This window comes from Manacus candei, unplaced genomic scaffold, assembly GCF_025592945.1.
Source record: "Manacus candei isolate 608988 ecotype Guabito, Panama unplaced genomic scaffold, ASM2559294v1 h1tg000048l, whole genome shotgun sequence".
Taxonomy (NCBI): domain Eukaryota; kingdom Metazoa; phylum Chordata; class Aves; order Passeriformes; family Pipridae; genus Manacus; species Manacus candei.
In genome coordinates, this window is record NW_026138096.1 from 10,660,314 (window position 1) to 10,681,987 (window position 21,674).

At 41.2% G+C, this 21,674-nt stretch overlaps 1 protein-coding gene across 1 annotated transcript in view; it reads right to left on the reverse strand.

The window, feature by feature from the left end:
- Nucleotides 1-21,674, reverse strand: part of EIF2AK3 (eukaryotic translation initiation factor 2 alpha kinase 3) — a 43,231-nt gene that overhangs the window by 16,147 nt on the left and 5,410 nt on the right. The window contains exons 2-6 of the mRNA XM_051798163.1: nt 20,176-20,305; nt 4,964-5,158; nt 2,924-3,054; nt 838-1,072; nt 423-585 (exon numbers count right to left, since the gene is read on the reverse strand). Coding sequence (XP_051654123.1) covers nt 423-585; nt 838-1,072; nt 2,924-3,054; nt 4,964-5,143 — 709 coding nt within the window. The 5' untranslated portion in view covers nt 5,144-5,158; nt 20,176-20,305. The remainder of the gene's footprint in view (nt 1-422; nt 586-837; nt 1,073-2,923; nt 3,055-4,963; nt 5,159-20,175; nt 20,306-21,674) is intronic.

Below are 21,674 nucleotides of genomic sequence, written 5' to 3' on the forward strand. Positions count from 1 at the left end.
CTGAAAATATTTCTTTATATTCTGAGAACCAGAGATACTGACTCTGATTGCTAGGCTAGATGAATTCAAGTAATATGTTTCCCCTGTTCTAGAAAATCAAGGTCAGGACACCTCATTTTCACTGCTGGAGAGCTGGTGCTACAGGAAAATGCCAGAAATTTTTAAGAGCTATAAAGCAGCTTGGGCTTTTAAAACCCCTCTCAAACTTCCTACCCTTGTTAATGCTGTAGAGATTATTCCTCAACAGCCACTACCAGGGAGGCTGGAACTATCTGGCTTTTTCTTAGTGTTATTCTTTATCTGTTATTCTAACCACTAACAGGAAAGTTTTGAAATCTACCAGTACAAAAAGATCTCTACTACAACCTCAACAGGGAAATGAATAACATTTACTACAGATAATGCTGCAATTGGTGTCTCACCCAAATAGACACTGGATTCTGTGGCCCCTCTGGCAGCTTCCACAAGATCTTCTTCATCTTCCAGTACCTCATTATTTGCAGTGTAACTTGTGTCATCAAACAGACTGATTGGAATTACTTTGCCATCCTTAAGCAGCCATGCAGAAGCAATTGGAGTGCAAAACTGAAGGAGAGAGGTAATTGGAAAATTAATGTTGTATTAACGAGCTATTACATAAGAATAATGCTAAACAATGTGCCTAAATTTCTTGTTTTAATTTTTGTAACAGATGCAGCAGCTCAAAGTCAGAACTTTAGTTAAAAAATTACAAGCAGATGTGTGCTCTTTTACAAAGACAGTGCCTGAAACTCAAGATGAAAGACATCTTCAAAACTTCTACTTCTGTGATATTTAATAGTCTGTCTTTTCCCCTACCTGGTATTCCCATTCCAGATGTCCTCCTCGTTTGTTAAAAGCCATCACTTTCCAGTCAGCCACTGAGACCTTTATCACTGTGTCTTTCATCATAGCTTCCTGCTCCTCCACATCCGAAATGATTTTTGTTTCTTCTTTGTTCATAGTTGATTTAAAATTGCTCTCAATGTATCCTGCTCTGCTTTCAATATCTGGGACATAGCGCAGCTCAAAGTGACCAACGCTGAAATTCCACCTTAAAGAAAAAGAGAAAAACTTTGTAGAAGCAACTTGTATATTCCAAGGAAGTCCCAAATCCTCTGTCCAGAAGATTCCTAAACTGAATTATCTATATTTGGCCCATATTTTCACAGTAGACTCTCAGACTGTCAGATGAACAGAACTGTACCAGGAGGGAAGTGCTAATCCAAAGCATAAACCAAACAAACTGAGAAATCTTGCCTAACATGATGAGTGAGCTGAGAAAACAGCTGGTGAAGTAGGGCCAATGCCATTGAAGGCTTAGTATAAGGAGAGGGCAATTAAAATCATCAAATAGTACAGCTGGGTCTGCTTAGTAGGAAAACATTGTGGAGCTGATGGAAGCAACAAGTACAAAGCCTTTATGAAGCAGCATCCTACACAAGACATATTTCTCTTCACTAATTGAGTGGATTTGATTGGAAATGTAAGATTTTTCAAACCGAGGAAGGGACAACGCTTTTTTTGTTTGTTTTAATCCAACATACTACCTGACACAGATCCCTTGGCAGATACTTCATGAAACCAGGACCACTCGTGTCCCATCGGTTAACACTCAAAAAAGACAACTACATAATGAACTGTATAAAGAACACAGTTTTACTGCATAGCAAAAAGCTCTTCAATTCTTGTAAACCAACAAAGATACAGATGGGAAAGGATGCCAAGTTTGTGTCTTGAACTGCACGAAGGGGTAAATATTCTTCAACAGTATGTTTGGATATCCAGAATTTCTTATCAGTCTCGCAACCACCAGGAGCCTAACTGTCTCCTTAAATAATTTACACCCTTATGGTAAACATTTGGCATATTTTACATACATGTTTCTTTCTCTGAATTAAAACCCCAGATCTATCCCATTCATTCCATGTCACCAGGAAAGGCACCTCTGTTTCTAACCATAAAGACAGGAGAATTCTGGTGCCTAAGATGCAATACTATGGTTTTTGACACACTTCTCCCTGCTAATTTTAGTCTCCAAGAATAACAGAACTCCAGATTTATCTTCTCAGACATCTGATCTGAACTCTAATCTATTGGAGTTCCCATTAGGTGATCCCTGATACACTACAGACGCACAACCTGTCACATCCTGCTGCAAACAGAAGAGGGAGCAGGGGAACAGGGAATGATGAACTATCCGCTAAATTGCTGGGGAGTTACTGTATCTACATACAGTAACCAGCCTTCTAAATCTGTATTTTATCAAATGGGGTTTGGTGGGCTTTTTTAGCAGAATATATGTCTGCATCTTTATAAAAATCTTAACGTATTAAAACTTAAATGTGACCGCATTAGGAAAACCACAGACTGAACCAGTTTCTACAACTTGTAAAAAACAGACCACCTACATTATGAAATGAATAACACAGACCTAAGAATGATTTAAAATATCAACTTAAAATGAAAGCTAAAGACATCTAGTATAAAAAACCCACCAGAGATAGTTACCATGAGCAGGTGAAGAACTTAACCATGAATCAGTAGGTTGTAAGAAGATTTTTAAACTGCCCCTTTTTGTACAAAAAGCAACAGTTAGAACTAACGTTAGTGACATTTGCCTTGTGCAGTAGAACAGTGATAAACTGAGATATGCAAGGACAAGGGAAGTAATTGTCATTTGACTCATATCTTTTCTGTTTAACCCTAAAACTGAAGCCCAAGACATTTTCAAAAGCACTGAAGAGCAAAAGGGTTCGATCCTTGCCAACAGCCCGGCGCATTCCTTTGGTTAACAATCTAAACTCCCTGTGCAATTCCTAAACTGATGAGAGCAAACAGAAGGTCAAATCCTTAAAACATTACGTATCAAGAACTGTGTCTGTGGGACTGTCTCTGAACTCACTTTTCATTGCCGCTGCGGGGTCCAACAGCACGGACTGTTTTCTGGGTTCGGTGTAACAGGAGCGTCTCCTCCTGCTCCGTCTCATCGTCGTCCCACCGGCGACACCCCACAGCCGAGCAGATGTACTTCACCTGAGGGACAAGGCAGGAAACTCCCCTGTGCAACTTCAAAACAAGCGTAACCAACAGCGACACTCAAAGCTAACAATCCTCACAACACATTTTTGGCTGCCGGGCAATTTCGAGCACAGTGACTTTAGATGCTCGACTTGGGGGATGTTGGAAAGCCTGGTTTAAGAGATAAGGGCTTTTCAGAACTAGGATATTCGAAGGATCCTAGAAAGTTTACAGCTTGTGGTATTTTGACTACCATTTGAGTATATTTTGCATGTATTTCTACTTCTAACAGAAAGAAATCTTAGCTTTCTCTTTTCCCACTATTTTTATGGACATCAAAAGAGGATTCCTACAAGACCCACAGCATAATTCTGCTTTCATGTCATATTTGTCTCAGCATAACTCTATCAGCTTCAAATGAAGTACTACTGATTTATATAAAATACCACAGAGCCTTCCCCCTTTGCCTTGCCAGCTATTTAGGAGAAAGAAAACCTTATTGAACTCTCACAGTCACACAGACTTTGCAACAGTCCAAATCTCAAACAGAATTTGCATTATATGAGCAACTGTATTTTGAAAAGGGAGTTGAACACACTTAGGAAGTTTGGATTGACACCAAACTGCCAAAGACAAGAGACTGCCTGAACTCTTAAGAAGGAAGAGTCAGGCACTATTTCTCCTATGAGACACCACTGTTACTGTGAGTGTAAAGAAGGAACAAAAACAGAAATTAAAACCTCCACTTCCTGAGCACTGGGGGAGAAGCAGTCTGTTGGTGCACAGAGCCCGGTGAGGAAATCAAAAGGAATGCATGAACTCTTGTTTTGGGTCTATGCTCTTTAGCACTAGTGATGACTCTACACCACACCATAGAAGTGTTCTACATTAAAATGTATGGTGAAAATGAAAAAAAAAACCCCACCCTGATTTTGCTTAAAACAAACACTGCGAAGTTTAAATTTTTTTAACTGAATCTATTTTTTTACTTGTTTCAAAATGCAACAATGTTTCCGATTTACCAAACGTCTGTTCTTCACTACACAAAGCATCTATGAGCACTTTAACGACATCTGACATTAAAGAAGGGGATGGGTATGTCAGTTCTAGGACCCTGAATAATGCAATTAATTCCTGGACTTTTTCTAGCCTTTTTTCCACCTGTGCTCTTTCAGGACACACAATTTTGAACCAGCGAGTTTCAGAAGAAAAACACCTTCTGTACTAGTCAGATAGCAACTAGTTTTTAACTTTTACATATGACTCTACAATGTAAAAAGAGCTTCTTCTGAGAGATAGTAAACACACTGACAACCACTACAAGTCTTAAACTTTTGAATATGTTGAATGTTTTTCTCTTCTCATTACTTTGGGAAAATCTGAAATTAGTTATGAAAAAAGTGTCACCTAAAGCCTTAAATGATATGCAGTAAGCTGGACAGCAAAGTCTACTTCAAGTAGAGCCAGGTGATAAAGCTGAACTCCTCTTCCAGCCTGGCAGAAAGGGGTCATCCTCTTATCCTCGCCTCTGGTCACAAACCCCCTGTCCCTTCCCTTGTCCTGGCTCTGGCACTCCCCGACTCCTTCCTACAGCTCACCCAGCAAAAAACTAATCCAATAAAAACTGGGCAGTGCTCTGCTGCGTTTGCAAGTCGGATCAGCCGAGCAAAGGGTGAGACAAGGCTTAGAGTCAGCACAGGGGATGCAGCAGGAGCTCCCAGGCAGGAGGAGATGGCAGTGAGGGGCTCAGCCATGCCACCTACTCCAGCCCACTGCAGCTGTTGCCCAAGAAGCTCAGGCTCTGCCCTTTTTGCCCTGCAGTTATACACTTGAGCTGTACCACAGTTTAAATCTCAAGAGTTACAAGAGTTTGCAAGACAGTGCTCAAAACACACACGCACAAGACAACTTTTCAGGTTCTTACCTTCCCTGAGTAAGAGCTCAGCCCATAGGTCGTCAAAGACTTTCCCCCAACCAGGACCACATCCTCGCCAAATTTGTAGGATGACTCCAAAAGAGATTCTACAGTGAAAGGAACTGCTTCCATGCTCTCTCGATCCCGATCCCACTGGAAGAGGTCCCCATCCAAGGAGGGGATTATCATCTTATTTCCAAATACCTAAAATAATTGAACTGAAGGTTAGCTATGATTTAACCACAATTTTATCAAAATACACAGACCACAAATGGAAACAGAAATGCTGTAGAAGCAAGTCCAGTTCATTATATTCCAGTGTCCTATTTTATGGTTTCGTATCCCAGAGTCTTATTTTTCAAAGTCACACTGAAGACAGAAAACTTTCAGGCCTTCAAATCAAATCCATATTTCACTATTCTTATTTGAAAAACAGTTCAGTGTGTGACACTTCTTCAAAACATTTTAAAGCTCAACCAGTTGACAGGTCAGTGTTCATCTAAACTGCAGAAAATATGATGTGGGTAGAAGCATTCTCCAAGAGACAATCACTGGTGAAAGTGCAAAGTTTTGCAATTATTTGTGATAGTTTCAAGACAGTGGTATTTTAAAAGAAAAACCGAGGCTGTTTTTACAATTAATGACTACTCCAGAATATCTAACGTTCTGTTAGGCAGGGAGAGCAATTATCACTGAAATCAGAGCTCACATTTCCCCTTTGCCTTTCCAGACAGTTAAATCCGACCACTCAGAATTTATGTTTAAGCACACTGTTCCTTTAAAACCTGCCTGGCTTTTTCCTAAACATACAAGTTAAAAAAAAAAAAATTAAAAAATCTTCACAGGGATACAACGTTTCATCCATTACAGTGAGATTTTCAAGGAGATCCTAGTTCGGAAGTATGAGTCATTGTCAGTGAGTACTAAGGGACTTATTAAGAAACTCATTATCAGCATGACGGACCGTAACTAATACTGTGGAGCCACAGTGGCTGTGCCCATCAAGAGCAGTGAGAAACTGTTATCCACATAATCTTAGCTATTGAGGATATGGATTAACATGGAACATTTCAATGCTTTTCCAGAACCTCTGTCCAGCTGGGCAGTATCCTACAACATTATTACATTAAATTCAGATACTTTAAGCATTAGGATTTAAAGGCTACTTCTAGTACACATATATTTGTCATTTCAAACAAAATATTCCTGCTCAGACTCTGAGGCACACACGTGTATTACGAAGTGATACAAAAGATGCAGAAAGTTTCTGGTTATTATTTCTGGAACCACTGTGAGGATCTGAAACCACATCTACATGATTCAAATTCTCTCTAACATGAGACTTTTTATTCCTCTAACTGGGTCACAGATGAGCAAATGGCATTAAGCAAAGTTGGGATTCACCTAAACAGGCAGGGAATGGCAGATGTTGTAAACGTGTGCATGTCATGACTAATATCTCTCTCCCCTTACGTTGTTAGACACACTTCATTCACAGAGAAAATTCAGGTGAGCTACCCGACAATGCTGGTGACTTTTAAGATCCCCAAAGGATTCAACACCCATACTTTCTGGCTTTGAAAAGCCTCATGATGACTGACAATTAAAATATAAACTCCTCTCAGGAGCACAATGTGTGACTGAAGAGAAGATAAAAACAAATCCCTGAGAGTAGTTGTGAAGCTCTTTACAAAGCAAAATGAGGTGTGTTCTTTCCCTCCCAGATATTTACCTTACGGTAAAAAAGGCCAAATATCCTGGAAGAGACATTGAATGAGATACGTGTGATACACAATAAATGTTGCATTAAGGCCTACCATCTGGGAGGAAAAATAAACACATGAAGCTCTCTATATACACAGAAATAAATCAACAAAAAAGGTAACATTCCTGGGGCAGGGAGGGGTCATTTGTAAAAATCACCTGATCAGCGGGGGGGAAAAAAAGCAAACAAATAAGGTTTACATAAGCATTATTATCCAGGAGCTGCCTTGTGATCCTGAGGAACAAAGGCACGCAGATTTTGGAAAACACCTTTTTAAAAAGAAAAGATGCCAGTGCCAAAGTTGCATCTGCAACCATGGTGGAGTACCTTGTTAAAACACGCATCACAGAAGAGTAATATCACAAAATGTTTTTGTAATATATTCTTTCAAAAATGCGTAATAATTCTGGTGACAACGCTTAGCCTGTGCAGCTGTCACCTTGCATTAATAAATCCTCTGTAAGGTTTCTCCCTGCACATGATCAATATACCTGCCAGCAGCTTGGAGGCTCATGCTCACCTCCAGCAAAATGAGATATCCTGCTCCAAGGGCTGCAGACCACCCCATCAGTTTGTGAAGAGAGGAGGCAGCAGTGTAAACTGCCCAGCAATTGCTGCTGAGCAAGGAAGGCTCTTGGTGGGCAACGTGAGCTCTGGGGACAGTGTGACACATGCCACCTTAAGCGTTTCCCTTGTCCCAAAGCTCTTGCTCCAGGGTCCTCAGTATGAAATTTTCCACTAGCAAACAACACACACCCAAATCCCCAGCACGCATCAAGATCACTCAGCAACACACACTTGTGATACTCCCAAGATATGGATCAAACCAAGTCACGCCTTCAGAACTTCCCTGGCAGTGGGTCACTCATCCATCACAGCCTCGGTTCCCATAGGCTGTGGAGAACAGATGACGCCGTGTGGTCAGCTCTGTGATCACCTGCCCGTGCTCCCAGCCTTGAGGGCATCTGTGGGAGCAGCACGTCCTGCGTGACATTGGGAAGGAAAGGCTGAGAAAAGACACAACTGCTATGGGTGAACACATCAGGAAAGGGAGCACAGGCAGCAGGAAGAGCTGTGGCAGTGAAGGACAAAGCCAGGGCAGGAGCAGATGGGGTTAAACTGACCATGAGTAAGTGCAAGCCAGACATTTGGGTTACTATTACAAACGTGGTATTTCACTACAGAAACAGAAGAGGGGAAAAAAATCACCTTCTTTTAAGATTACTCTATCTGTAAAAGGGATTACATTACACAGCGCTGACCAGGGACTGCACCTGATTACCGCAAAGGTCTTCTTTTACTAAAATAGCTTTATTTGAAGAAAGGGGCAGGTATGCAAATGTGCCACTTGCAGGTGCCCATACACACACGTAACAAAAGCCATTTGTGGCCATTTGCGGCCACTTGTGGCGACATCTGGTTTTCAAAAGAGCAGTTCAGCCAGAGGCTTTGGAAGGACATTAATAAAAACATCAACTCCTATCCAAATTATGCAGCTCATTCTCTAGTAGATCAGAAGCAGCAAAGGGACTTTCCTTGAAAGTATTAGCAACTAGCATCGGCATGCAGCTCAGGTAAAGGAATGACATCACCCTGTATCTCAAAAGCATTACCTCATCTCCTAATCCAAGGAGTGAGTCACCCAGGCAGTCAGCTGCAAATCTCTTGGCACAGAAAATGTAGGTTACCACGATGCACTTACACATTCCTCTGATCTGTCAATGTAAATAGCTATTTGTTCAGCTTCACCGGTCAGCAATATGGCACATAATTGTTAAGTGGCTTGTCTTTCAGAAGTAACACTTTAAAAAAAACCCCAAACCCCCCCCCCCACATTAACTACCGAGCCCTAAATGAGACGCTGCTCTTTTCGCTCATTAAAGAGTTTGAAGCCCAAGTTCTCCATTGGCTCTGCGCGGGGCTCTGCAGCCCTATCAGCGGCGCGGGCTGCGCAATCTCCAGGCCGACGGGTGAGGTAATGCAGTTTCTAAAAAGCCCTCACAAAAAAAAAAAGCGAAAAGGCAATAACGATCCGAATTGGCATTCGCTACCAGGGAATTTGCTGTCTAGACTCTTTACTGGAAAGGAGGGCACCGTGCGCCAGGTGCCGCGGCAGGTTGATGGGCGCGGGGAGCTGATGATTTATAGCGGCGGGGGAAAGGGAAACAGAGAGAGAAAGGGAAAAAAAAATGTGTAAACAGAGATCAAAACGAGCTGAAGTACTAAAGCTTCCAGGAGCAGCTTAACAGCAAGCGTGACATTCTACCCCATTCCCAACACTCTTTATCATCTGAAGCAAAAATCAAGCCTGCTCACGTGCAGACACATCTGAGCCAAGTCTGGTGCCAAAACAGTCAATAATATTGTTTACAGATGGGCTGGACTGTCTAATAACTTCAAGGAAACAACTAAGCACAAGTAAAATATCTTCTTTAGAATAGGAAGCTTTATTTTATGCCTTTATGTTTTTCTCACCCTTTAGCTTGTAGTTTTTCAAACCTCGCTGTTACTATAAACTGTGAGAGCTTCATTCCAATTGCTAATTAACTAAGACTAACCTATATGATCTTAAATTATAAGGGCGCCAATTTTTTTCCCCTCTACGTTTATCCCTACAATAGGATCACTGTAACGAGCAGGATCAAAGCCAAGATCAAGCATGCTCTTAAGAAAGCTACTTCTCACTGAGAACTGTGTCTTTTAAGCCTCCTTAAAATTAATCTAGGCAACATATTAAAAGTCACATACGGCAGCTTCATTCCAAAGGGTAGAAACAAGAGTCTGCACAAACAAATCTGGGAAGGAGAAAGCCATCTTGCATGTTCCACATTAAAAAACAAACAAATAAAAAAACCAAACCCCACAGACAGACAGTAATGCAGGTATTCCTACTGTAAATGTTTACAAATTTTTCAGGTTAGAGATATATACACACACACACACATATACACACACACACACACACACACACACATTTTTTGAGATGTCCCTAGTTTGGGCTGGTCAGGAACTGATTTATTGTCTGTTCTTTCTTGCTTAGCATGCAAGATCTTATCTGCACAGATCCACCGGTTTATGACTTCCTTTCAGTAGAAGAGGTTATTCCTCCTCTTCACCTTAGATTTCAGGATGCTGATTCACCTGTTTTTCCTCCAGATACCTGGAGAAATCCTGAAGCACAGGACACTACAAGGGTGACATTTTAGTACTACTAACAGGCAAAGGAAATGAAACAGCAGCACACTGGGGTGACCAGCTAGAGTCTTCAAACTTCTGCAAGGCCCACAACAGCCCCGCTTCCATAAGAAGAGAACAAAGAGAACATTAGTACACTCTTCTGAAAAACAAAGGCTGTTGAGTTAAGCTATTGCACTGCGTAAAGCACTGGTAAAAGAGCAAAGTATTCTTCAGAGTATACAATGCTGTTTAACCAGCCAAGGAAGAAGAAAATTGACTGCAAAGGGGAGTCCCTGATTTACATCAGTGAAACAACCTTCCCAGTCGTGTTCAAGGGCAACAAGGAAGCTGAAGCAGGAAATACCAACAGGCAGGTGGTTGTTTGTCTAGAAAAGTCTTTCCTCGTGAGTGGCATTATTTCTGATCTCAGCACTACACTTGTTTACAAAGTGCATACCTGTTCCTGACCACCTCCTGTGTCTGTTAAGCAGAGCACATGCCCAGACCAGTTTCAGGACCTGGACCGTGAGAAAGGCTGCACCTGGACATTGGATAAATCAGTATTTTATTGAGCTGTTTATGAGGCAGGATCAGGTGGCCTTCCTCCTCCGAACAGGTAAGAGCCAGCCTGTGCCAGAGCGGCACATCAGAGGAGCCATGGAAATAAGGTTTTGTCTCAGCTAGGGTGTGACAGACTGAAAGAGCACACACACACACCAGCTCTGCACAGCAACAGTGAGAAGAGACGTGTCTCAAACCTCAGGCTGATTTTTACCTGGGTGCACAGCTCACCCAGCAACAGTTCACAGCATCTGTCTACTGGCCAAACCTGGTTCCCAGCTCCTGCCTACATTAAGATCCTTATGAGACAAGTTTAGATCTATTACAGTCCTTCTTCACCTTCCACCATCCCCCATACTCCATAAACTCGTAGTTTCGGTTTCATTTTCACGAATACATGAAAAGAAGTCACAAATGCAACTTTCACGGCCCTGAACTTTGTGTATGATGAGCACATCAAGTGTTGCTGTAACCCTGTGCCTGGATAAGTGCTGGGGAACTCATTTCCAAACTCCTTTTTTCTCTGTCCTCAAAGCAACACCTTCAACATCCTTCCCACAACTCTAATAAATGACAAGGGTTGGTATCTCTGTCATGATTCTACACGTCAGATCTTAAAATCTGATCAGTTGTAACCACCAGGGTCCCAGCAAAACTGTCTTTTACACCAACAGTGTAAAAAGCAACAGATGACAGCAGCATAGTAGAGAATTATACTCTCCTTTCCAACATCAGGGGCACAGTATCTTGTTTAGCTTGAGTTTGCCCTTAAAAGAATTACTCCTACTCTGTCCTCTGTCCTCCCTTGAAGAGCCATGCAGGGAATTGGAGGAATCACACTGTGTTAACCAGGCCACCCCAGCTTCAAAAGAGATCACGAACCCAATAGTGTTTGCTGTGCAATCAAACAGACCCTTCATCTGAAGACAAGCAAACTAAAATACCACTCTTACTTTAATCATAGTCAAACAAGACTTGGGGCTTTGACTACAGAGATGCCAGCCTGCTCTGCTGCCATGGTAACAGACTTTTAAAAACTGTTCTCCTTAATAATAATAAAAAATCCAACTGCACAGTGCTTTAAGAAAGACTTTATTTTGACATTATTCCATCCCCCTCTTTTTCATGGCAAGTTTTATTAGTAAGACTGTAAGTCTCCTGAAACTTAAGAGCAGTGCTTTCTGAGGCAAACCGGTGCTGCTGCTACAGAGCCCATCACTGAGCTCCTTGAAACTAACAGCACATAAGGGAGTAGATTAGTGAGGAAAATGAAAATTACTCAAAGCCTTGCCTCTCTACAGAGAGCTCCTACACAGAAGTTCATCAGCCACCATGGCAAAATTGGTATTTGTATTGAGTTTGCATGGCAAGGCTTTGGTACTGGGGGAGGACTACAGGGCTGGGAGGGACCCCATGCTGGAGCAGGGGGAGAACATGAGGAATCCTCCCTTGAGGAGGACGATTTGGTTTTATTTCTCATTATCCTACTCTGGTTTGATTGGTAATAAAACTAGTTTTCCCAAGTCTTTTTTGGCTGTGACAAAACTGGTAAGTGATCTCTCCCTGTCTTTATCAAGCCTTTCGATGTATTTTCCTTCCCCTGTCCAGCTGAGGAGGGGAGTGACAAAGCAGCTTTGGTGGGCACCTGGTGTCCACCCAGGGTCAACCCACCACAGCCCTGTTCCAGTACTGGGATGTTTTAAGAACATGTTTTAACTCTACCCCACCTCAAAGCTCTCCTGCAGACTACCTGGACTCCTACAGCACCACTGAGAGCTGACCAAGATGCTGCTCTTCAGAGACATGGAGCATGGGCAACAGCAGAAGCTCATGGCACTCCAGGGGTCCAGGATTCAAGCTGATCTCTGCTGGACCTTGAGTGTTTCTTCCCCTGGCCCTGCCTGGACAGGTTGGTGTTTCAGATAAGGACACAAAGTCCGTGTGTCTTGAAAAATTAAGCCATAGAGCAACTCCTATAGGAAGAGAGCCTGATAGGAGGAGGACAGAACACAGAAAATCACAGTCTCCTCTTTCAAGGATGCAAAGAAAGTAGAGTGAACAAAACATGCAGTGAGTCTGACAGAAAGATTAATAGTTACCTCCTTATGGAGCACAAAGTCCAGAAGAAATTCGGAAATGAGATGTCAGCAGCTGTGCTGCTGGAGGAATGATTTGCTAAACTGTCTAAAATGTTTAGCCCTTGAAACAGGCATTTCTGTATACTGATAAAGATACAGGCTGAAAGTTAAAAAAGGCTTTAGAGCACAGTAAATTACTTTGTTGTGTACTGGGCAGCTGAAACCCAACTAAGTTATCCATTACCTGAAACAAGTATTTGTCTACAAATTACTAGATCCACTTTTATATCTGTAAACACCAGAACTGCTCACCATGCAGTGTGCTGTAGGCAATTAAATTATGAACTCTCTCCCTGCCCTTATCTTGACCCAGTAGGTGAAAGGTCCAGAGCACAATACTTGCAACAAGCTGCTGAGGGAGCTGGGGTTATTTAGACTGGGGAAAAAAGGAGGCTCAGGGAAGACCTTATTGCTTTCTACAGCTACCTGAAAGGAGGTTGTAGCCAGATAGGTCAGACTCTTTTCCCACTAAACAAGCAATAGGACAAGAGGAAATGGCCTCAAGTTGCACCAGGAGAGATTTATATCGGCTATAAGGAAAACTTTCTTTACTGAAAGGGTGATCAAGCATTTGAACAGACTGCTCCAGGGCAGTGGTGGAGCCACTGTCCCTGGAGGGATTTCAAAACCATGCAGATGTGGCATTTAGGGATGTGGTTTAGTGGTGGCCTTGGCAATGCTGGGTTAAGGGTTGGACTCTGTGATCTTAGAGGTCTATCCCAACCTAAACCATTTCATGCTTCCGTTGAAGACAATTAAACAATAGAGACTGTGCTGATGGCAAACATCCTTTCCAATATTTGCATGATTTTGACTATATCTGTGAGCATGAAATGAAAGTTAGTTGTAAACATTAACCCAGAGTGACTCAGATAAACTTTCTTGGTTTTGTTCAAGGCAGAGCATCACTTGTGAGGACCAGAGTTGAGAGCTCTGGTATCACACAAGCCACAAAATCCTGTTCTGTAGCTGCCCACGTCTCATAACAGAAGTTGTCCTCGCCCCCAAACATCCTTGAAGCACAGTGACAGGACACACATCAGCACTTCATCAGGGCTTTATCAGTGCTAACTACAACCAGTGTCAGCAAGGCAGCCACCGATCTGCAGCTTCAGGAAGTCTTTTGGTTTTTCAATTGAACAAGACATTGAACTAAGATGACTGAAGACGTGCAGTGTCGATAAATACACAAGACTACTTGTCTAAGCAATGGCCCTACTTGTCATCTCAACAAAAAAACACGGTACTGCATCATACTAAGCACCAACTCAGCTCAGGCATCCATCAGCAATTCCCATTCTCCTCAAGGAAGTTTACCACCTCCACTAAAAGAGCTGGTTGCGTTTCCCAGAGTAGCACAACTTCCAGCTATCAGAGTACTTTAAAATAATCTCTTGTTGGTGACTTTTTGTCCACTAAAAACCATTAGGAGTTTATTTTCAGGAGAATTATAATTGATATGTTTTAGTTTCAGCAAGAAAGCAGCAAAAATCTGTCCTCAGAAATCCACAGTGAAGTTTCCCAAGCCTGTCACCTCTTCATGTCCACGCACACAGAACTGAAAGGAACCGCTTGTTCCATCAGGAATCCTAACACATCCATGTAGTTAGAGAGCAGTCACATCCATTCTCTCCCTGCAAAACACAGGCTCCACACCCCTGGAAGCCCTAATAAGCCTTCTCTTCATCAATTGCAATTAGAATTTATCTTGCTTTGAAGTACAATTCTGGACACTCACTTCTTATTCATTACGAGCTTTTCCAGGACCGTTTAAGACACTAATCTCTCTCTCTCTCTCTCTCTCTCTCTCTTCCCCGCAGGCAACACAGATCATATTTCCTTGCCCTGATCATATTTCCTTGCCCTGCAGAGGAATGGAGATGGCAGCTGATAACCTGTCACGGGATCTCTCAGTACACAGTTTTTTCATTTCTGAACTGGTCATCTCCAACCTTCAACAACAGAACTGCTGTAATCAATCCCCACGTCTTGTATTTCATTTAGTACAGTTTAATTTCATTTCTATTATAGAAAACCTGTACTGTTGAGAACCAGATGATGCCTCAGCCTTCCTCTAGAGGAATCATATCTTCAGCTATCAAAGCATCTAGTGGTCCCAGTAGTACACAAAAATAAGGGCCAGCTACAGGACACTAGAATGCTCTTTTACACTCTTAGACAACCAAAAATTATACCACCTTACCTACAAGGAAATAGATTTTCCCCAGATTAGGCAATAACCAGACCACTGATTTACACTCTGCCTGCTTGAACAGTGGCAATTCAGGGCTTTACACCTGGTCACAGCATACTACAGCTGGAAAGTAATTTTACAGCATTAATAGATTTTAAAAAAATTTTATTCTTCCTTTTAAGTAAAACTGTCCTTTAAAAACTTGCACACACTCAAACACTTCAGAGAACCAACTTGCTATTCTCTGTATATGAAAGTCTGACCCCACAGCACAGCATCTGCTCCTGTGAGAAACCTGTACAGTGCACAAAGACTCTTCCAAGGAGAGATTGGTTCTGTTGCTGGTGTGTCCCAGGCCAGATGATTTTAAGCTGCACGAATACATTAAAAGTTAAAATTAACAATAGCAAGCTAGACAGAGCCATTCATTTTTAAGCAGAATTCAGAGAGAAAGCCATTTTCTCAGAATGTTTGCATAGTTTGAGACAAACCTCCTTTTTGTTTGTCCAGTGAGTGTCAGCAGTCAGAATAGTTTTATGCACGATTAATATAAATTCCTAATATTCAGCACTGCATTTAAGAGCTGCTGTAATAACCTTTTAAGTGAAAACATTCAAGTCTGACTGACAGCCTTAAGTGTTCCCCACCCATACCCAAGACAAACATATCTCAGCTTTTCCTTGGATGATATTTACAGGCAGTGACTCAACTGAAAAACAACTATAGTAAAAAGCTGTGAACCAAACAAAAACCTAATTTTTATTCAAACTAATAAAATGCTGCTGCAGGAGTGCCCTAAGTGGTGGGTGAGACTTTCCTAATTCTTTCAAAGTTAAATTATTCACCCTCCCCAAACCTCTGGGAGGGCACATAAGAGAAATCACAATTCAAGCCCCTCAGAGGGCGTTTTCACCTCTTGTCTTGCCCTGACCCTTTTCAGTGTGGATTTTGCATTTTCTTCCATTCCAAAGTGTAAGAGGTCGAAGGATGAGAATTGCTGAGTTTCTTCCTGTGTTCCCAAAGCAACCCAAGGCAGATTTTGGCTCTTCTCTGGATTGACTGGTTACAGAGGTTGCCTTGTCCAAAGTGCAGGAAAGTGCAGGCAGTCAGCACCTCAAAGTGAATCCCAGGTGACTGGACACTTCACAGCAGAATTTAGTATTTCTTTTGGGGAACCAAATCACTGAAAATTTGGAAAGGTTTATGATGCTGATAAAGGGAAGGAAAAAGAAAACCCCCTAAAAAGAAGATACATTCATAGTGTGCATTAAATCCAGGCACTAGTGGATTTTTTTGAGACTTCAAAATCCTTTCTCAACTCAATGCTCTCAGCATCAGTTTGTCTTCTCCAAAGGGCAAAAAAGGATCAATTTGCTAAAGGTATCTATGGGATCACCTTGCCTACAATGCAATGAGGTGTCAGACGACTTCAGTATAGAACTTCCTTGCATCTCCACATTTCTCTGGAGAAAAAATGTAATTCCACAAAAATATGCCACTTTTATGTCCAAAAAAGACAACAAAGATGCCTTGATTTTAAGTGGTTATCACAATATAAAAATTAAGATATATATTTATACAGTGCAATTCTAAGGTCATAACAGTCTTTACAGGCATAAGGGTGATGACAGATCTGGTGACATGGCATAACAATTATTCCATTTTTCCAGGATACAGTGGCATGTTTACTCTGACTGCTATAAATGTCAGCCTTGCAGGCTGAAACTGATTTTGTCCCATGATCCTCAATGTCTCCAATAAGGAAATAAGGTGCTTATGTAGGGATTAGTCTCTAACAGCCCAAGCCCGAGCCAAGGCAGTTACTTTTATCAAGTCCATCCCAGCGCAGCCTCTGCCCAGAGCACTGAAACAACTTCGAGCTCCTGCAGCACTTCTGACAGCACAGGGAAAAGTGGTGTCACCATCCTGCAAGTGTTTTTAAGCTGTTACTCTTGCCTCATCACCACCCAGTATCCAGCTATTCTCCCCTTTCTCATCAAACACCAGCCACTAGCTCTTACACAGGAGTATCTTCACCATCCAACCAATCCACAGGAGGGTTTTTTTTCCTGACTCCATCTCTTCTCCAGCTTCCCACTGTCCCACCAACTATGCCAGCCACTGCTGGCCAGTCATTTTAATATACAGGCAAGTTCACCTTGCATTTCTCTCATTAATAGATCCTTTAAAAGACAGAAACCCATTAAGAAATGTAGTTAAAGCCTTGAAGGTAAGAGAATGCACTATCCTTATTAGCAAATGACAACAGTCTTATGATGTGCTGTGGACCATTCCCACTGCTTAAGAGGCAGTGCTCCATTTTCACTATGATCGAGCATCATTATTTCAACAGGCTGATTCTCCCAAAAGTATTCTAAGTATACCCAATATATTAATTACAAACCTAAATTTTAAAGAGTAAAGTGTTTCCATCAAAAGTAAGCTCTCTTTTAGAAAAGTTGTGACTTTTCTCTGAACTTCATCAAGCAATCTTTACATGCAAGTAATAAGAAGACTTGGAGCTGTAACCGAACAGAGAAGGGTTTTCCATTTTACCTCAACCCATAGGGAAACAGAGTTTTTTAATTCTTATGCACAAGACTGAAATGCAGAGTCATAACTTTTCAGCATTGGCACCCTGACCATGATTTGTTTATGCTGGAGCTTAGAGCCAAGGAAAGAATTTTAGCATTTTAGTTACCCAGACACACAATTAGTTCTTCAGCAGCCTTTCCTTTTTAATTGATCTGTTCACATGACAAATGATGAACATCTCACTTGGCAGTGTCTTAAGCAGTAGTTTCAAGATCTGAGGCGTCTGACAGAGCTGCTGGAACACTTGAAATTTCACTACCTCACTTGGCTAATTAACACACGAGCTCCAGACAGCCAGGTTGACATTTTACAGGCAAAGGAAGTAACTACAGTTCTACTAAATGCTGCAAGTTTGAAGATCTTAATGTCTATTCTTAAAAAGCACTTGGAAATTAAATTCATGCTTTTGCCCCACAACCTAGAACTACAGTTCATTGCACCCTCACTCAAGAGTTAAAAAAACTCTCATCAAAACAATGAAGACACAGAAGCACATACTTTGCTCGCTCTGAAAGAACACAAACCTTTATCACTGCAAGCGTAAAAGAGTTTCTCATCTGCCATTTCTTGCAAGAAGATGTAGGTTAACAGCTTTCATAATAATACAGTTTTATGATTAATTATTTGTGGTTGCTAGCACAGAAACCCTTGTTACCTCAAAAATGTTGGAAGAGGAAGAAAAAGCCTCAATACTTAGTCTGAGAGAGTAAAACTTAACATGCCACATGTCCAAATCAGAGAGGAAATACCACTGAGCGGGGAGATGACAGACTCTGAAACTTCAATGAATTTAGTATTTTGACCTAAACTAGAATTTTCCCAACACTGATGCAAATTACTCAAGTGATTCTAGATTCACTGCATGAAGTCCTTCAGCTGATACCAATGGCAGATTAAACACTTAAATATTTAAGTGTAGTTTATTTGGAGTATTTGTTACTTTTGTTTCTTGTTAAATTCTGCCTTAACAGCATTTGTTTACATGACAGTAAGTCTAAAAAGGCCCATATTCATAATGCTTAACAGCTTCTGAAAGGCCAAAATGAAGTTTTACTTCCAAAATTAGTTCTCTGATAGGCTCTGCATCTTAACTGCCAAAATCCATCAGTGTCTTCAGCCACAGCTGTAGAAGTGAAACAACTGAAAAGCTTATCTGAAAGCTCAACTTCCTCTATGCATAACAAACTCTCTTTAAAAGTGTATTTTTATGACTCCTATGATCTACTGACTTGTAGCCACAAAAGACAATTAAATATTGCATGGACAAGATACAATTTTTGTTGTTTGATCATCAACCTTTAGTTTCTACCCCATTGGGAAAACATCAGAACTCTGGACAGACCAGTTAAGTGACAAAATCTAGACGTGCAAACACACTTCTATACTCTGAAATGCTTGCATTCCCAAAAATCTTTAAAAGCCTGGGCTCCTGCCTTAATTTGCAGTGAAAAATGAAGTTCATATTTGCTCAGATTTCAAATATGTTCTTTTTATAACCCGTGATTCTGTTTTCATGTGGTCATTTGCAGCAATAGGTAAGAGACCAGTATTTTAAGTATCTGGCATTGAAAACATTTGTGAAGGATCACACTATCAATGACACCTTCCACTTTACAGTTCTCCACAGTTTCTGCACTCTTTTCAATTCTACTCTTGAACGTATTTTTAGGGGGAAGTTCTTCTTTCCTACAGCGTTTTTTCTAAGTCACAAAACCACACCTGAACAAATCTCAAAAAGCTGCATCCATTAATAAAATTCCCCATATCAAATGTTTCCTTAGACTTCTTTACACCAGAACAGAGGTCATCTCCATAGGCAGCAACAAAGAACCACAGGCAAGAAGTTCATACAATATGAATAACCCTGAATTCAACTTTCATTCTCTGATGATCATTGTGCAAAAGTATGATATAGGACTGGTCATCAAATCCAACCATCCATGACAGGGAAGGACCGTGTACTTTGTCATCACTACAAACTACATTGGTGCTTTTATTCCTCCTCATTCTAGGAGAGAATGACTCAGAGATCTCACTTCTCCAGTGCAGGCAAAAAATAAAAAACAAACAAAAAACTCAAACAAACAAAAACCAACCAAACAAAAACACCAACAACCAAAAAAAAAAAAAAGGAAAAAACCCCTTGCTTCTAACTTTTAGCCCAAGTGTATTCAAACTGATGGTGGAAATAGCACCAAACAAGAAATTTAACTCTAGATTTTCTTCCTACAGTTCACCAGCAAGAAGTGATGCAACCCTCCCTTTATAACTCAGTACTTGAGGGTGACCTTCAACACTGTTTAATTGCTAAGACATTGTGTTTCACAGGCAGCCTGCTTATCTAGACTAAAACACTCTAAACAATCCTTTGTTCATCTATTAAGTCACAAGGACTTTTGCTTTTCTTGAGGGACAAAAAAAAAAAAGCCAGTACTTGCCAAAACATACTTTAGTAATACAAAGCAGATGATCCTTTTATTTGCTTCAAATTACAAGTAACTTGTTTTCAATCAGCAATTACCTACAATTCCCAAACTCAGTTACATCATCTGGTTTGATAGTTATCACATACATCAATGCCAAGGCCAAAATGCTGACACACTCTAGTTTGAAATGGCAACATGATGTAAGCACTCCAAAAAAAAAAGTTTCAGAACAGTCTGGATAAAGTTCTGTAGCTAAAAGTTTGCTGCATTATTTAACATCTACCAAACAAGGAGGAAGCTGCTTTCATTTTATTAGAAACAATTCCATTTTTAAAGATTTTGTCAGGACAGAGATTAAGCCTTACCTCTGGTTTGCTGAGACTGGATGACACAAGAGAACCTGATCCCACATCCAGATCCCACTGTTTTCTCCCCCTGTTTTCTGGATCCAGTGCAGCAATTCGTCCATCCAAAGTGCTGATAATTACTAGAGATCTGCAAGTTGGAAACGTTCACAGTCAAAACCACAGCAGTATGGACTTCACCTATTTTATGTTTAGTAAAATGTAACTCCAAAGTTAAGTCTCTACACTCTGCAGAACAGCAGTTCAGCTTGGTAGCTCTACCCAGACCAACAACAGAGTGTAGAAGAGCTGAAGTCTCTGGCTGAATGTCATAAACTAATTTACACGTTATAAGACACTTTCAGAGTTCAGTTTCTAGGTAAGATACTTGACTTTTTGCTCCCACAAATGCAGATGTTACCACCTCAACACCGAATGAGATAATATTTTTTGAGGTATCTATAAGGCCAGTATGGATCCTACTTTTCCCAGTCCCTTCCAAACTGATCTTTAACCCATCCTTTCAAAGCAACCTAAACCTGAAACTTGCAGCCCAGCATATCAGGATGTAAGAAATACTAAGTTGCAACTAAGTTTTCAATGGCTTTGGATCAAACACGGAAATCCTGGATATCTGACAAGTCTCTCAAGTCCCTCCTAAGGCACTCACAGGGCACTAGAAACAACCTCCAACACCTGCAGACCACAAAGCAAGCAAAGTGCCTTACACAGCTCAGGTTTTAAGCAGTCTGATATCTGGGGAAAGGTGGCCATGGCAGGCTGGCTGCTGATTTCTACAGCCCCTGAAGCTCCTCAATTTCAGTAAATCTTCTTTCTTACACAGCTGTACAATTAGAATAAGCTTTTCTGGTTGGGTTAGAACTCCAGCATTAAAATAAACAAACAAACAAAATAAACAACACATCAGAGACAAAGCACTGACAAGGCACTTTTGAAGGGCCTTTTTTTTTCCTTGAAGATTGTTTCTCTCTGACCTGAAAAGGCTGGGATTGTGTTGTCAGTTTTGGCTTGCAGCAGGCTCAACAATCTTCAAAGGCTGTGGGAGTGGAGCTTGATCACTTTACAGGCTGCTTGCACTGAGGGGGGGCTGGATCTGGTGACCCAGAAGGACCTTTATAGTCACTGGTTTCGATGAGAATAAGAGACTGTGCAAATAAAGTGATGGGGAGATTAACCATTTTCAGGTGGAGGTGAAAGGGCAGGGGGCCGGTAGTGCACACACAGACATGTATAGGAATCTTTATTTTAAACAATAAGGGACAATAAATTATCGTGTAGAACTGAAGCCAAATATATTCGCTTGTCTGAAGTCACCAGGGTAGTAACATGAAATTTGGGGATGAAAGGACAGTGGCTTTCAGTGTGCTTTAAGGAGGCAAAAACCAAAAGCATGATCTTAAAAACACATTCAGGAATAACGGCTCATTACATCACTTATAACAAAGGTCATGTAAAACATGGCAGTTTTACATGTAAAAGCAGCCCACACAATTAACAGG